Source organism: Lepidochelys kempii, chromosome 5 (genome assembly GCF_965140285.1).
Source record: "Lepidochelys kempii isolate rLepKem1 chromosome 5, rLepKem1.hap1, whole genome shotgun sequence".
Classification (NCBI taxonomy): domain Eukaryota; kingdom Metazoa; phylum Chordata; order Testudines; family Cheloniidae; genus Lepidochelys; species Lepidochelys kempii.
In genome coordinates this window covers 18,437,214-18,455,120 of record NC_136384.1, presented here as the reverse complement: position 1 = coordinate 18,455,120, position 17,907 = coordinate 18,437,214, and the positions used below count along the sequence as shown (strand labels likewise).

The 17,907-nt window shown below is 40.4% G+C and overlaps 1 protein-coding gene across 1 annotated transcript in view; it reads right to left on the bottom strand.

Moving 5' to 3' along the window:
- The window catches only part of DCC (DCC netrin 1 receptor), a 967,455-nt gene that overhangs the window by 49,192 nt on the left and 900,356 nt on the right, over positions 1-17,907 (bottom strand). Inside the window, exons 23-24 of the mRNA XM_078852711.1 lie at positions 11,044-11,109; positions 3,946-4,108 (exon numbers count right to left, since the gene is read on the bottom strand). Of these exons, the coding sequence (XP_078708837.1) occupies positions 3,946-4,108; positions 11,044-11,109 (229 nt within the window). The remainder of the gene's footprint in view (positions 1-3,945; positions 4,109-11,043; positions 11,110-17,907) is intronic.

Genomic DNA, 17,907 nt, shown 5'->3' with positions numbered 1-17,907 from the left:
TTCACCCCATTTGCCCTGACAGCATCGTACATATAACACTTGTCTGCACTTTTGTTTTTGTAACAGGCTACAGTAAAAGGAACGCAGCTGATATAAAGGTGCTAGTAAGAAAAAAATCTCTTTACAAATGAGAAGTGATTTCACTTTCAGCTCAGTTATTTCCTTCAGGTTACCATGAAAGGAGTGGAAATGACACGTCTTCCCTACCACCATTCACACCACCAACAAATGCAACCTAATGCCTGGCAGGCAAGAGTCAAAAACATAAGATGCAGCTAATGAGCAATGTCAAGGTGGGAGATGCAGAGAGAAAGGAAAAAAGCAGAAGACATATCCCAAGAGAAAACTGCAGAGACATACTGAGGATGTCTAGTGGCTGCTGACTTATTCGCCTGAACTTTATTTTACTTTCTTTAAGTCTCCACCTAGCTTCTCCTATCTCTGTACACATTTGCTACCATCAGTTACAATTGTACCTTGCCGGTAATCTTTATTTATTTCTCATATTTTTCCTTTACCCACTTCAGATGCCTAACATCATATTCTCTACCTGACAACTTCTGAAGGACAACCTCCTATTAGCTAGCTGCTGTGCTCTGGAGTGGCTTAGGAACAGAGGATTTACCTAACTGGATCAGAGTAGAGGTCCACCTATACCAGTACCTTGCTTCTTGCAGTGGCCAGTACCTGAGTTTTTTGAACTTCTCAGGTTTTAATTTACATTGCACATGTGAGATTTCATGGTTTTAGCTTGCTGCAAAGGCCATTAATAAGCATTATATTATACAATCTAAGCACAATGTCCTTTACCATCCAATCCTGACAAACTCCTGCAGCAGTGAAGTTCATGGATTGGCTATATACTGCATAAAGTAGAATCACAAACACATAGGGCTGGAAGGAACCTCAAGATGTCATCTATTTAATCTCTCTATGCTGAGGCAGGATTAAGCATATCTAGACAATCAGTGCCAGATATTTGTCTAACCTGTTCTTAAAAATATCCCGTGATGGGGATTCCATAACTTGTGCTTAACTATCCTTATTGTTAGAAAGTTTTTCTTAATATGTAACCTAAAGTCCTTCAATGCAAACAAAGCTGATTATTTTTTGTCCTACCCTCGGTGGACATGGAGAACAATTGATCACTGTCCTCTTTATTACAACCTTTTCCATTTGTGAAGACTGTTACCATGTCCCCCGAAAGCCTTCCCTGGTCTAGTCTAAACATGGCCAATTCTTTTAACCTTTAGTCCTAGGTCATATTTTTAATATCTTTAATTTTCTCTCTATTTACTGCCCTTTACTTTATGTAATTTTGTCTCATTGTTTACTTGTACTCCTCCATCTGTCTCTCCACCTGTTGTCTCTTGTCTTATACATAGATTGTAAGGTTTTTGGGGCAGAGACCGTATTTATATTCTGTGTTTCTCCAGTGCCTAGCACAATGGGGTCCTGGTCCATGACAAACAAATAAATACATATATTCACACATACATGTGGATACTAGGGAGATGTGTTATATATAGAAGTTAAATTGCCTGATCTTTTATTAATGAATAGTAAGGCTGCACATGAGCATGGGTCACAGGGCTGTCCCCGGCACTGGCCAATGAGGGCAAACAGATGTAGTTCCCACCTGAGGGAAGTACGAGTGCCCATGTTCTGAGTGCATGCCAGGAAACTACAGAGGATATGACTACTGAGATGTTTCAGAATTTGAGGCAATTCAACGTACTTCAAGAGCTGTATCGCCTGCTGTAGGTACAACAGAACAACGTAAACCTGACCTCTTAATCATCCCACTTTCCTGCTTTTTATAGAGGTCTAAATTACTGGAAAGCTAGTATGGCTGATACATTATTCCTCCCTGAAGTCAGAGACAGAAAATAGCTATTAGGTTTCCTAATCCATCCCTCTGTCAGTACAGTGTTTTCCTACAGTATATTTTATAGTGCTTTGCCCACTCATGTTTTAAATGCCTCAAGGATGGCCTTCCCTGCTCTTGGGAGATTACTGTACACTACAGTATTAAAAACTTTCATTGTTAGGAAGGTTTCGCTCATATTCAACATGAATCAACCTTTTCTTGATGTCATCTCATTCACAGGTTTTGAAACTTTGGTTTGGTTTTGGTTAACACAGTCTCCACATCCTCCAATCTCTTTTACACAGTAGCAATCCAATAAGAGCTCTCGGCAGTGTTCAAAGCCCATCGCAGTCAACAGAAAGGCTCCCATTGTCTTGCATGAGCTTCGGGGCCAGACTTTTCAAGAGCAAGGAACCCACAGTTGAAGCGGATTGTCAAAATAACTCAGCATTCAACATGTTGAGCTCTTCTAAAAACCTGGACACTTATTTTGGTGTCTAAATAGGGAATGATTTTTTTTTGAAAATCAGCCTTGAGTGTAGGTACTAAATTCTTTTGGAAATTTGGCTCCCAGTTACTATATTATACTATAAACTCCGCTGCCTCTGAGCTTGATAAGTCAAAGCTAATTTCAGCAGACGGTGAAACAATTTAGTCACATATTCTTATATTCTTATACAGAACAGGTAATCATCAGGTAATCTATTCCTTGTCGCCTCTGGAAAACAGAGACTAAGGACACCTACCCTGTCCATGACCATCCTTTTGTTGCTCGCACTCTTTTTCAAGCATCAACAAAAATCAATGCAATAGACTTTTGACTTGCACTTAGACTAACTATTTGTCATCCTCATACGCAAAACATGATTAAATTTTATATCAAAAAGTTCATTATTTCACAATAGTATAATTACTGTATAATTCTGAATCAATTAACTGGTAAAATCCAACTCGGTGGCAAATTAGGTGACTCCAGTGGAATATCTTCTTCTTATACCAGGGCCAGATGTCACCTTTAACTTTCTGGGACTAGAGCACCCACGGAAAAAAATAGAGCACCCACTGCCAGCCTCCCCAATCAACTCCTCCTCCTCCTCACAGCACCTCATGACCGTTGGTGGGCCCTGCTGATCAGCTCCTCCCGCTCCCTCCCAGTGCTTCCTGCCCACTGCAGTCAGCTGTTCAGTGGCATGCAGAAGGAGCGAGGAGGGGGTGCACTCTGGGGAGGGGGGCTGGAATGGGGCGGGAGCGGGCAGGGGTGGGAAGAGATGGGGCAAGGGTGGGAACTTGGGGGAAATGGGTGACGTGGGAGGCGGGGCCTTGGGCAGAGCGGAGCTTGAGCACACCCCGGCAACTTGGAAAGATGCCACCTCTGGTGCACCCTACACTGTCCCTTTAAAATATATGAAAATGGTCTCAGTGCTGTTTTCTGGCATTTTTTACATATATATGAATAACAGGAACAACAGATGTTAACTTTCTTTTGCAGGACAAAAGCCTCACAACAGGCTGAAAACTGAGCCTGAACTTCTCCATTTTTCAGCTGAATGGGGAGAGGAAGTCAAGTCAGGCAGTCTGGTACCTAGAAGGCATTATCAGGCATGCAGACAGATCACATTTTTCCTTAAATCAATGGAATTGATTGATTGAACAGAGATGGGGTGGGCCATGAGGGGGCTGGGTCTGGCTGTCTGATTCTGAGAAGCAGCCCTCGGCCCCAATAAATGTTTGAGCTACTTTTTAGCATCACCACACCCTCTCCCATTCTACTGTGTGCTCCCAATGTGCTCCATCAAGGGTAGGCCATCTGTGGCAAAGGGACTGGAGTTGGGAATTCCCATATGACAGGGAAATTCTCTCCACTGGCCAGTTGCATCCAGTTTCTGGAACTTTTGCACCCTCTAAGTGGCACAAAGTGGCTGGATCTGATTACATATTTCAGCCTGTGATGCCACATCCTCTAAATGCTCATTTGAGGACCTTGCTCATACCATCTTTGAAACCTAACAACAGAAAAGACATTAAAAAGTGGCCACTTTTTTGTCTGTTTGTTCAGGTATTTGACAGCAACATACTTCCTCTGTTGTGCTGAAGAACGCCTGGTGCAGATCACAGCCACGATCACCACCACCACCACCGTAATGACCCCAACGGTGACCACAATGATTACTAGAAGGTTGCTGTTCTTCTGAGGTGTTACACTGCCATGTGGAGGATGCATCTGCCCTATGGGAGGTTCTGAAAAAATATAAATGACGAGAGTTTCAGCAGCAAAATTTAACAACAGAATGTAAAAAAAACAGATGTCATGTACAACAACAGTTGGCAGAGACTGCTAGATCCAGGGTATAGACCTTTTGCCCATCAGATTGCCTGGATAAGTTTTGTCCCCAGTTGAGAGAGACAAGGAAAAAAAGGTATTTTATGCCACACAAATACTTCTCTGACATAATTGATGAAAGGTCATGGTTTATGAGAAATAGCCAACTTATTTCATGCAGGAAGACAAATTACTTGACACATTATGATCACAATTTACCCCCCTTCTCCTTCAGAAGCCACCCATAAAAAAAGGCACAATTTAAAGCCTGTCTGGGGTGTGTGAATTCTACTTAAAAACAGACAGTGGGTTCAGAATGGTGTCATAAAGCACTGAAATTTATGTTTCACTGTGTTTCAGTGGTATAGCAAACAGGAAAATATTGAAGCAGTAAGGACTGAGGTGCAAGGCGTTTACTGGAGATTAATGACCAGCTGCTGGGAGTTGATGGCTATCAGCTCATTATTGCTATTAGCAGCTAAAACTGAAAAAAAAAAAGCAATATGCATTTTTATTCCTTTCATAGCCTCTATTGATATTTACTGGAAAATTAATGTCTTGTGTATTAGCCAACCTGAATGTGTGATTCATCTCTCAAGATTCCATTCAGCTCATAATCAGCCACACATTATATTCTATTGTATTTATTGATATAGCTCCTCCGATGCAAGGTGTTAATCACGCTTCACTTGGAACATAATAGCAGATACAGAGGTCAATTCAATGGAATGACAAGACTGGACGCCAAATGATTAAGTTACATCATTTCAGGTTTCAGATCCCAATACCACGGACTTCAAAGATTGGGCCCTTGCTCACAAGCTTTTATGGATGCTACTACATGGTTGATGGCACATTTTTCAACTGCGTCGACAGCTTCTTGCATAATTTACATAGAAAAACTCCCCTTGCATACCATCCAGAGATGGCCCAATCATGCAGTCTTTATTTAACAAAATTTGCATTTTGGTCAAAGGAACTTTTTGCCAGAGTAAGGACTGAAGGTTCAGGATCATACATTATAGACACTAATGCAGGACAATATGAACTTTGGTTATTTTGTCTGCTAATGGATCCCATAAAGATTAAGAGCTCAGGAAAACCAAGAGATGATGACACTCAAGTTTGGAGAACTTGTCAATAACTTCATGAGCAGAGTCTGTCAAGAGTTTTCAGACAGCGGCATCATCCCAAAAGCCCATCTGTAACTTAAAAAAAAAGTGATTGTGAAGTCATTTTACCTTCATTAGAACTGAATGAGCAAATGACAAAGGTCAAAGCTTTCTAAATTGACATTTTAGCTAGTGATAAATGTAATTTTATTGTAATTTTCTATCTTCATTCTGTACTGTAGTGTCATTTCTTTATATAACAAATTAATTTGTTTAAATAAATTGACTTTTTCTCATAGTTCTTTTTCAAGCAATGGAACACGACAAGCTCTTGTGAGTTTCATGGCTTTTGTCATTAGAAGACCTAGTACAGGAATTCAGTAGTTTTTCATTTCCATATTGTGTATAAAGAATATGACATGTATAGTAAACACTGTAAAACAAATTAGCCCTTCCTCCTTCCCTAGTTCATGCATCCATCCTCTGTTCTCTCCGCAAAACTCAATTTTTCCATGAAGCCAACAACTATTAACCCAGATCCGTAAAATCCGCTAAACCAAGCAAAATAAACAAGCTGCAAGACAGAACCTTTCTGAAGGCTTTTCAGTAAATTTTGCCTCAAAAGTCTACTTAGAATATAAACTTCACAGAGCACGGACTGTGCCTTCTGTGTCTTGTACGGAGCACATGGGTGCTGCTTAAATAATAATAATTATTCCTATAAAAACAGTAAACAAATGGCAGGTCTGGTGTTCCATTCTTAACTAGTGAAGTAGGGGTAAGTCCATGGATGTAATACTAGTATAAAATTGATACAAGATGGAGGAAATTGTTCACGGCTTATTTTAATTTTTCTCTTGCAACCCAGGATAGTGATTCATATAATAAAGTACTGACTGGATTTGTCTGATCATTATTAAGGTAACAGAATCCATGTTCACACATTTTCCTCCAAACAAGATGTCCTGGACTCTAAACCCCCCTCGACCTCTTTGAAGCCAGGAACAGCCAACCAACAGGAATAGGCACAGGAAACTTCAAAAAAACACCGTAACAACTTAAAAGACATATCCAGACAGCAGTAATCATTTAAGCACACACATTACCTTTACCTATATAAACCACAAATTGATATTTTCTAGAGGCAATAGGAAGGGTTTTCTTTTTTAAAAAATTACAGTATCTCTTACATCTTAATATAACACTTGCTGAAAAAGACTAGAGAAGCTTCTATTAAAAAAGAACACCATGTTAAATAACAGCCTTCATCCTATCTTTCACACAACATAATATCCTTTAGAAACATCCATATTTTCTACAGTTTTCTCAGGGACTTAAGACTACACAGTAAATATGAATTATCTGGAATCAAGAAGCCTCAGATTGATTATTTGGATTTTAAACAAGATTGTTCAGCTTCACAGAAGTGGCATATAGCAATGCAAATGTAATTATTAGGTATTTCTGCACTTCTTCCCCAAGGGTGTCCAATGTCCTCCAAACAAGCCATTATTTTACTGTGCAACTTCTTTCTCTACTACACACTGTAGGCATGTGTCAAGGTTCCTTCCCCACTCTGAACTCTAGGGTACAGATGTGGGGACCTGCATGAAAGACCCCTATGCTTATTTTTACCAGCTTAGGTTAAAACTTCCACAAGGTACAAACTGTTTTACCTTTTGTCCCTGGACCATATGCTGCCACCATCAAAGTGTCTAACAAAAACAACAGGGGAAGTGCCCACTTGGAACCGTTTCCCCTCCCCAAATGCCCCCCCCAAGCCCTACACCCCCTTTCCTGGGGAAGGCTTGATAAAAATCCTCACCAATTTGCATACGTGAACACAGACCCAAACCCTTGGATCTTAAGAACAATGAAAAAACAATCAGGTTCTTAAAAGAAGAATTTTAATTAAAGAAAAAGTAAAAAAAAAACCAACCTCTGTAAAATCAGGAAGGGAAATACCTTAGAGAGTAGTCAGATTCAAATCCCTCTAGGCAAAACCTTAAGTTACAAAAGGACATAAAAGCAGGAATACACATCCCATTCAGCACAAATTACTTTATCAGCCATTTAAACAAAACAGAATCTAACGCATATCTAACTAGATCGCTTACTAACTCTTTACAGGAGTTCTGACCTGCATTCCTGCTCTGGTTCCAGCAAAAGCATCACACAGACAGAGAGGACCCTTTGTTCCCCCACCTCCTTCAGCTTTGAAAGTATCTTGTCTCCTCATTGGTCATTTTGGTCAGGTGCCAGCGAGGTTATCTTAGCTTCTTAACCCTTTACAGGTGAAAGGGTTTTTCATCTGGCCAGGAGGGATTTAAAGGTGTTTACCCTTCCCTTTATATTTATGAGAGCATGTAGGTAAGTCTAGTGGCCAGTAGGTTTCCGGTATAGGGTGTTTATGTGACCTGTATTTACCTACATGCCTCCAGCTTTCCTCCAGACCACACCACACGATCCATTGTCTACAGCCAAGCTCTATGATACAATCGCATTTGCTCCAACCCCTCAGACAGAGACAAACACCTACAAGATCTCTAGCAAGCATTCTTGCAACTGCAATACCCACCTGCTGAAGTGAAGAAACAGACTGACAGAGCCAGAAGAGTACCCAGAAGTTACCTACTACAGGACAGGCCCAACAAAGAAAATAACAGAACGCCACTAGCCATCACCTTCAGCCCCCAACTAAAATCTCTACAAGGATCTACAGCCTATCCTGAAGGATGACCCATCACTCTCACAGATCTTGGGAGACAGGCCAGTCCTCGCTTACAGACAGCCCCCACAACCTGACGCAAATACTCACCAGCAACCACACATCACACAACAAAAACACTAACCCAGGAACCTATCCTTGCAACAAAGCCCGTTGCCAACTGTGTCCACATATCTATTCAGGGGACACCATCATAGGGCCTAATCACATCACTATCAGAGGCTCGTTCACCTGCACATCTACCAATGTGATATATCCCATCATGTGCCAGCAATGCGCCTCTGCCATGTACATTGGCCAAACTGGACAGTTTCTACATAAAAGAATAAATGGACACAAATCAGACGTCAAGAATTATAACATTCAAAAACCAGTCGGAGAACACTTCAATCTCTTTGGTCACTCGATTACAGACGTAAAAGTGGCAATATTACAACAAAAAAACTTCAGAAACAGACTTCAACGAGAGACTGCTGAATTGGAATTAATTTGCAAACTGGACACCATTAACTTAGGCTTGAATAAAGACTGGGAGTGGATGTGTCATTACACAAAGTAAAACTATTTCCCCATGTTTATTTCCCCCCCCTACTGTTCCTCAGACGTTCTTGTCAACTGCTGGAAATGGCCCACCTTGATTATCACTACAAAAGGTTTTTTTTCTCTCCTGCTGATAATAGCTCACCTTACCTGATCTCTCTTGTTACAGTGTGTGTGGTAGCACTCATTGTTTCATGTTCTCTGTGTATATAAAATCCCCCTACTTAATAATCCTGTATTTTCCACTGCCTGCATCTGATGAAGTGAGCTGTAGCTCACGAAAGCTTATGCTCAAATAAATTTGTTAGTCTCTAAGGTGCTACAAGTACTCCTTTTCTTTTTGCAGATACAGACTAACACGGCTGCTACTCTAAAACAAAGTAGGGTACTTAATAGCTGGATCTGATTTTGTTTAAGATACTATTACTAAGTTCCTTTTAACAGCAGGAGCTATGTCTAAAATATGAAGCATACATTTGTCAGCTGGCAAAATATATTCAAGGAAAGGTACTGAGTTCAGTATTCCCTCCCTATCTGGTCTGTGGAAAGTAATCAGTCTGACTTAATCAGTTAGGTGCCTTGCAATAATTGTGTATTTTCCAGACTGGCTTTATATAGCACCTCAGGTGCTCTGTTCTTCTCATTTGTTCAATAATGTGAAAACTAAAGCTCCATTAGGTAACTGGGGAGGAAAAGGTGTTGATTGTATATCTAAAACTCAGTTGATAGTGGTCAGATTCAGTTAATCTTTAGTAATCCACAGCTTTTCCTCTTGTGTCTTGCTATATCAGCTCAGGTTTAATTAAGATTGCATTTGCCAACAGGAGGTTTAACACATTGAAACAAAATGCCATGAAATATTTTTTATGATGTTTTCCCTTTACGATCTTTTGGTTCTCTGTTTTATTTCTTATACTTCCTTCTTATCATTGTTCTTATGATGTGAGATAAAACTAAAACATCTCCTACGAAGAAAATAGCTCACTGGTTTTACAATAAGCTTCTACTAGGGAAAGAATATCTTTTTGACTGGAAATATGACAGGGGATTTATTTATTTTTTACTTTGATGGTCAGCTTTTGAAACAGTCAAAAAAGATTTTTTTTTAATTTGTCACACACAAAAAAAGAGGACTTCCTTTCTGATATGCTTTTTAAAATGTAATAATTTCCTCTTTCTGTGGTTTACAATTGCTAAATCTACAATACATATAATAACTATTTAGTCATGGTTAGAACCTGCCAAGGGATAATTAAATTTTCTCAATTATCTATTTCATTTTACTCTTTAATCTCCTTTAACCTCTTTTCTCTTGCAGGCTACTTTGCACCAGTGCTTACAGAGGTGCCTCAGTTGGCAATGGAATGTAATACTACTGCAGGCTGCCTCATAGCAAAATCTTATCAATATCAGCCTTGTTTAAATTTCACTTAACTCCACCTGGTCTTCCTCTCTCAAGTGTACTAAGATCCATTAATGTCTATCTAAACTACAGGATCTGAAATATAATTTCAACTCATCAAAACTGTTATTCCTCTTCCTCTACTGGCCTAGGGCATACAGGGGAAGCAGCAGACATGATATATCTTGATTTTAGAAAGACTTTTGACACAGTCTCACATGACATTCTCATAAGCAAACTAGGGAAATGTGGTCTAGATGAAACTCCTACAAGGTGGGTGCACAGCTGGCTGAAAGACCGTACTCAAAGAGTAGTTATCAATGGTGCGCTGTCAAAATGGGAGAGTGTATTTAGTGGGGTCCCATAGAGGTAATTCCTGGGTCTGGTTCTATTCAATATTTTCATTCATACTTGGATAATGCAGTGGAGAGTACGCTTATAAAATTTGTGGATAACACCAAGCTGGAAGAGGTTGCAAGCACTTTAAAGGACAGGATTAGAATTCAAAATGACCTTGAAAAATTATAGAATTGGTCTGAAATCAACAAGAAGACTGAGGGGGGACACAACAGTCTGCCATTCTGTTAAGGTCTGTTATAATGAGGATAGTGATCAGTTGTTCTTCCTGTCCACTGAAGGTAGGACAAGAAGTAATGGGCTTAATCTACAGCAAGAGAGATTTTTGTTAGGACACATGTCTAATTATAAGGGTAGATAGAAGCTCTGAAATAGGCTTCCAGGGGAGGCTGTGGAATCCCCATGACTGGAGGTTTTTAAGAAAAGTTTGGACAAACACCTCAGTCAGTAATGGGCTAGGTTTACTTGGGTCTGCCTCAGAGCAGGGGCTTGATGACCTTGAGGTCCCCTTTCCAATTCCAATATTTCTATGATTCTGTAAAACAAACTATCATACTATGAATGGGATTTTGAAACTCACCCATATATGAATGGAACAATCTTATAAGTGGTGAAGAAGGTGATGGGGAGGGAGAGAGAGGATGGGGTTCACTGCTGAAAATGGACTTAATAATCAAACTTAATTAGATGGAGTCTAGTTTAGTCTATATTTACCATTGAGGCTGCTTCTGTCAATCAAGTTCGTGTCAACTGGCCAATAGGCCCCATCTCCATGACGACCTGTTAACAGAAAAGCATGTGTCAGAAACTGAATGACAGATAAACTGATCTAAGTGTGATCTGCTTCTTGAAACAGAGTCCATCTGACAACATTTAAGCCATTAGACAGTGAGGGGAAAAGTAATTCTGTATGTGCATGAGAAAATCTGTCATAAAAGTCAACTTTTAAATGAAGCTGAATTTCAAGCCTTTGAGAGGCTTGCCTTTTTACATTCTTTCTCCAACAGTCCTTGTTAAAGGGACAAAATAAGGTGAGGCAGTAGTAACAGTCAGAATGTTCTTCCTCAAAAGCTGACAGATCTGATGGAAAAGTTAGTTCATAGCACAGATGAAAGACATAATATTGGGCTTCCCTCACATTTATGCGGCTTATGTTCATTGATGGCTCCCAACTGACATTTCTTTGAGTGCAGGTAAATTGTCATTATTATTCTACAAGGTGACAGTACATCTCATCTAGTGTCTGGGTGTCTAGTATTCCTTCTGTTACTTGCCACAGAAGATAAGTTTAATATTTGATTATATTCTTATATGGGGAAAGTAACCCCTGTATAGTTTAGTTTATAAACTGATGTTCTTTGGGGTGCTATACTTAATATTGAATCAAATCAGTCAGAAGAATGTAAGAACACTGTAAAATTGTCAAATAGTATTCCACAAGATATTAAGCAAATATATATATATATCATTTAAATATATTTATTTAATATCATTTATCATATAAATATATATATATATATATTTATCATTTTATTCCATCCCCAGAAATACTATTTTTCATGGAATTGCCATTTTTTACATTGAAAATGCAGGAATTTCAAAATGGATATGAAGTGATTATTGTTTTAAAGAAACTAAAAAATCTCCTTTAAAATTAATATTTGTTGTTGTTTTTAAGAAAAGAATATTTGCCCCATTTCACAGGTTTTACACAAACGTGGAAAATAAGGAAAACTTTGACTTCTGAGAAGTTCATATTTTGAACTTAATTTTTGTATGCTTATACCAGTAAGCAATTTTAGGGGCAAATTCAAAATGGTGGCTATGGCCACCTTGAGCCACCCAGGTGATGGATCTGTGATGTTGCCAAGGACTATGCTTATGCCTTCCCCATTCCTGGTAGATGGGGCATGTCAGGGTTGGTAGGGAGCAGGGTAGAGCTCTGCTATACTATGTTTATCTTCCACTGGTATAGGATCAATCAAGGACCATAAACCACTGGTAGAATGTAGTGCAGCTCTGGTGCAGGACAGAATCTGAGTACTTTGCCAGTCTAGGAATCCTATACCAGTAACATACTGCTCATATGGATGCAGCTTATACTAGCAAATCTGTGCTCTTGGCAGTATTACTTATTCCACCCCCATCCCTCTCAGCAAAACAAGCTGTACCAGTAAAAGTGAAATTTTGCATTTATTACTGCATTTACATTAGGGGCTTCTGCTGGCACATCTACGTTTGTCAGGGTGGGATTGCACGCTTTCACACCCCTAACCATTACAGCTATACAGCAGACACCTGTAGTATCGGCATGGCCTGAGTAATGTACTTTCCCAATAGATAGCGAGGTGACTAAGTAGATGGTATTCTTCCCTCTGAGTTCGTAATAAATCAGCATCCTAGCATGGAGTCATGGAGTCCTGTTACTTCCATTTTTCAGGTGAGACATAAAAATGAGCCGATGACCAATTCTGGACAATAAAAAACCCAGGAGTCTTTTTAGAAAAGTTGTATGGGGGCATTTAACCCCAAATGTTCTAATTAAATTCCAGCTCTGGTATCTAGTGTTTAGTTACTTCGAATCCCTCAGTAGTTGCAGCTGGAAAACATTTTCTTCACTTCCTACCATACACTATTATTATATTTGTGCATTGTTAAACAGTTGCAGCATTTCTTTCCAGAGGTAGCTGCGTTTTGGGGGAGTATGAAGTGATTCCTATGTATAATTTTGTCTATCAATTTGTAAAGTGCTTTGCAACGAAAGGAACTATATAAATGTAAGATCATTATCATCATAGGTGACTTCAACATAATCATCTTTTCAATCAGCATAATTGCACAGCAAGGTTGTACAATATTTAGCTGCAACAAGTACAGGCAAAAGTGAAATGAATGTAGGCTGCACTGTAACTCTATTTACAAAAACTGCACTGTATATAAGTAATATTCCCGGGTTTGCACTAGCAGCTTTCAATATATGGGGATAAATTGTCAATAGAACCAAGTAAATTGGGTGTCTCAGTGGGAGATGCTGGTGGGTACTCAGTATTTGTTTAAAATTTTGTCCTTACTTAGGCATCTAAGTGGGACTTGATCTCTTTTAAAAATCTAGCCCTTGCTGTCTGCTTTAACACCTCTCTACAATTTTAGATATTAGCACTCTTCAAGGCATTACATTTCACATTAATTGATGTACAAATATTTTAGAAACTGGAGGCCAATTTAAGGTTTCATGATCCTCATGAAATCATGGATTGAGTAATTGAGCAAAGTACAAACAACATGGCTATTTCAGAGTCCTAAGGCCAGAAGTGACCTTCAGATCATCTAGTCTGACCTCCTGCACATCATAGGCAACAAAGCGTACCCACTTATCCCTGTACTGAGCCCAATAATCTGAATTAGGCTACACCTAATTTACACCTCCCAGAGACTAAATTACTCTATCACACAGGCAGAGAATAGGAAGGACTGAGGTGCCACAACAGCTAAACCCCCTGCAATGGCAGGGAATTGATTTGGTGAGACTTCTTCTAAGTTCATTTTCAACTGAATTGCCCTACAGGCAAACCCTGGTGAACCTGACCAGAGTAAGAGGAACACTGGGATTCCAAAGATCAAATAACACTTACTACAGGGCTAGGTTAAAGCACAGGTAATATAGGCTTGTACCTAGAGACCCAGCTCTTGAAGTCGTATGATTATAAATAAAACAACTGTAATAGTTATTCTTGAAAATGTGACCCAGAGGTAATCAACACAGTGATGACGGTCTGAGTGGGCACACATCATGAAACAATAGCACTGAAAGGCATAAACGGCACTATACATCTTCCTGGATGTTACCGCCAAGAATTGCTGTGTAGAGGAGGGGTCACCCACTCCTGCCCTGAAGGGCTTGAAATCAGACCTAGGAGAGGGCTGCTGCTAGGGAAAGCAGCAAGCCTCGGCTGATTGGGGAAACAGCCACAGCTGTGGCCAAGCCACACCAGGGCCCAGCTGGCCTTTATAAGGCGACGAGGACACACTCTTTCTCTAGATGTTGAGAGGGAGGGGCCTAACTGTTGGGAGCTGAGCAGGGTACCTAAAGTGGAGCAGGGCTGGGGAAAGGCCAGAGGAGCTGCAGAGCTCTAGCCTGGGCTGATAGCCAATGATGGACCTATTCTCTGAGATGCTTAGGACAGCTCTGAAAACACTCAGTGTATGGCAGGAAGAGAAGAGTGCAGCCATACCCACTTACCTAAGCAAATACACCCCAACTTCTGGGGTAAATAATGGGGGGTCCTCTGCTGCCACCCCTTCCTCTCATGCTTCTGTTCTTGGGGGAAAGGAGGATGCCCCAGGATGCTCTGGTAGGGGAGGGAGAACTGTGCCACTGTGCAAGGGATGGGGGGAACAATCTTATAACTTTTCATAAAAAGAAAGCTTTCATAAAAGGAAAGCTTCTAAAATGTCTTTTTGGAGGGATAATCAGCTTCATGGCAAAGGAAAATGATTTAGTTTTATGCATGAAAGCTAATGTTTTCAAATGGTCTAACTTTTGATAAGTGTTGATTAGACTGATAACAGGGCAGAGAAATAAATAACACTTAAGCCCAGCACACAATATTTCAACAAAACTAGCTATCAGCAGTAGCTAAAATTGGATTTATGGTAATATAGATTTATTCTGGTATTAAGATAAACAAACAAACACAATTATTCAACATTTTGATTATCTTGGAAATCTACACATTTAGGAGGTTGTAAAGCTGTAAGGTAAATCTTCAACACAGCGTGCTGGAAGCTAGATGCTAAAGAGTAAATGGTGCTGGTGCAGGACTATTAATGCTGTACTTCGAGCCAACATGCCTTCTTGGAAGCTTTCTTCATCTAGCTCTGTGTGGAGCTTACCACATTCTTCCTTTTGAAAAGTAAAATGATGCACAAGTCCATTGCTACTTTGAGCCCAAGTGCTTCATTCTGGCTTCATGTCTCATTCTCCCATTAGCCTACATACTTAGTCTCATCTACACACAAAACCACCTCCTTTGTGAATCCTTCTGCACTTACAACATCACCTCCTACCTTGCTAAGCCTGCCTCATATCACTGTGATTTTTTTTCTGCCACACTCAGAACTGTTGCTATTCCCCTGTACAGTCTTCCCCTGGATGAAACCCCACCTTTCTCACTTCTTCTTCTTTAGTGGAGACCTTATATTTCCCCCTCAGTATCTGATCTATGTAGTTGGCACAAGGCTGGGTTCTCGGTACTTTGCAGTTTTTCTCTGAGTTGTGTAACGGGTGGCAGAATTCAAACTAGCAGAAATATGTTCAAGAAGTGCCAACTTTTCACTCAAATTATGCAGAAAGGATGGTTTTAACTTTGGACATCACTTCAGTGTGAATGATTTCTGACATTTCTATTTCCCATTTGTCCTCTGTCTTCAATTAGCTCCTTCTTTTGAATGCTTCTGTGACTAAAGTCCTCCACTGGAAAATGTCCTTCTCCCACAACTATAGCTGAACTACCATTATTTTTAATATGTTTTAACTTTGCCTCATCAAGGCCACAAAACTTGAAGTTCCCCCTGACTACAAATTTTCTTTTTCTTGTCAGTTCTCCAGCATTTGTAAATCTGGCATCAATCCTGCTGTAACTCTAGCAGACTTCTTCATTGTTAGCTCATTTTTCCTGATTTATGCTTCATCATTTATATTTTAACTACTGAAAATCCCTTATCTCCAAACTTCAGATATCCCAGAATGCTCTGTCCAGAGTACTCTCACTCCAGGAATTATTGCTTCCATTCTCCTTAATGTTAACTATATTATACATGGGTACTTGCTATGAAGAGTAGTGACATCATTATAGTATGTCTTGCTCTCCATGAAGGACTCATCATCTGATTCATCTGACCCAGATACATCCTTTCTTTACCAATGTTTTCAGCCCTATACTCATTTAACCCTGGGAAAATTGAGAAGTAGTCTTATTTCAGTTTACAGAAGCTGTAAGCAATTTTCCTTCCCTCCAGGAGCCATAGTTTGAGACATGATGCCAGCTATAAGTCCTTCGGCGCTGTGCATGGATACCAGCCAATGCAAGGCCGTAATATGACCATCCTATTTTACTTCAACAAAAAAACATTTCTTATGGGTCACATGATTTTCCTCCACAGGCACCAGAGCTGCCAAAACAAGCTCCAATACACTAACGGACACTCCTCAGACATAGTGTACAATGAGCAAAAGAAAATGTAAGAGAGCCCAGCTCTGCCATTTCGCGCTTCATGTTATTCATAGACATCTTCATTGCCAAAGTTAGGGATTGCCTCCTGGTTGTTCACCCTTGTATTTCCTTAGAGGTACTGACAGTTTTCAATCATAAAAAAGAAAATTATATTTAGTCAAAGATGTCTCAATTAAACCTCTTCATTGTGCCAACACACCAAAAGCAGTTTTTCTGCCATAGGATTGTTAGCACAGACAGCTTTGGATATAAGCTGCAGCATCACCCATTCCAAAAGCCACTGAGTATTCTATGTGCCTGCACCCATGGGTGATAACTTGGCCATGCACTTGGTCTGAGTCTGCAGGCTTTATCATGCACAGAAAGGTCAATCTTGGGACTAAGGCACTGGACAGGTTCAATTCCTGGCTCTGTCACAGTGAGTCTGGTCTCGTCACTTAAGGTATGGCGGCACTGCCCTTGGGTGTGAGCCTCCCACCTTAAGTAGACAGACTTAGGTTTGTGGGGCTCGCGCTAATGTGCGAAAAATAGCTGTGCAGATGTTGTGGCACTGGCAGAGGTTTGGGCTAGCCACCTGAGCCAACCCTATTCCCTGGGTCTGAGCTCAGGTGGCTAGCCTGAGCCTCCACTGATGTTGCAACATCTACGCAGCTATCTGTAGTATGCTAGCACAAGCTCTGCTAACACAAGTCTGCCTACCCAGACTGCAAGGCTGACTCCCACTTGCAATGTAGATGTACCCTGAGGGGCAGATTTTTCAAAACTGATCAGCATGTTGGCTGCTCATTTCTTTTGAAAATCTGGTCCTTAGTGCCAGAATGAGAGCTGCCGGGTGTTAAGTACTATTGAAAATTTGGCCCTTAATTAGGTGCTTAAATGAAGCTGAGCTCTTAGAAAACTTGGTGCCAGTTGAGGGTGCTCAGCACTTGAAAATCTTGCCTTGAGACATAAAGCAGCTGCAAGAGAGAAGGTCTGAAACAACTGAAGCTGGCCTTCTAGCAGCTTTGGAGAGCGAGCTCAAATTGGATTGCCAAGCTGCCACCTGGGAAACTGGCTATGAAAGCCGGCCAGGTGTATATAAAAGCAGAGTAAGGAAGGCTGATGGAGAGGAAGGAGCAACAGGAGTTTGAGCATGGAATTGACAGACAGGAATTTGCAAGAGGAAGTAGGAATCTGATTGCCAGGAAACCCATCCACAGGAAAGCTACCCACAAGGGCCTGCAATAGTTTGTTGTAAACACGATAGACAGAATGTGGGACTGGAAAAGTGGCACACACAAATAAGAAGAGAGATAAGATTAACTTGCTACACTGTACAGTTCAAGGTGGCAACTCCATTAGCTGC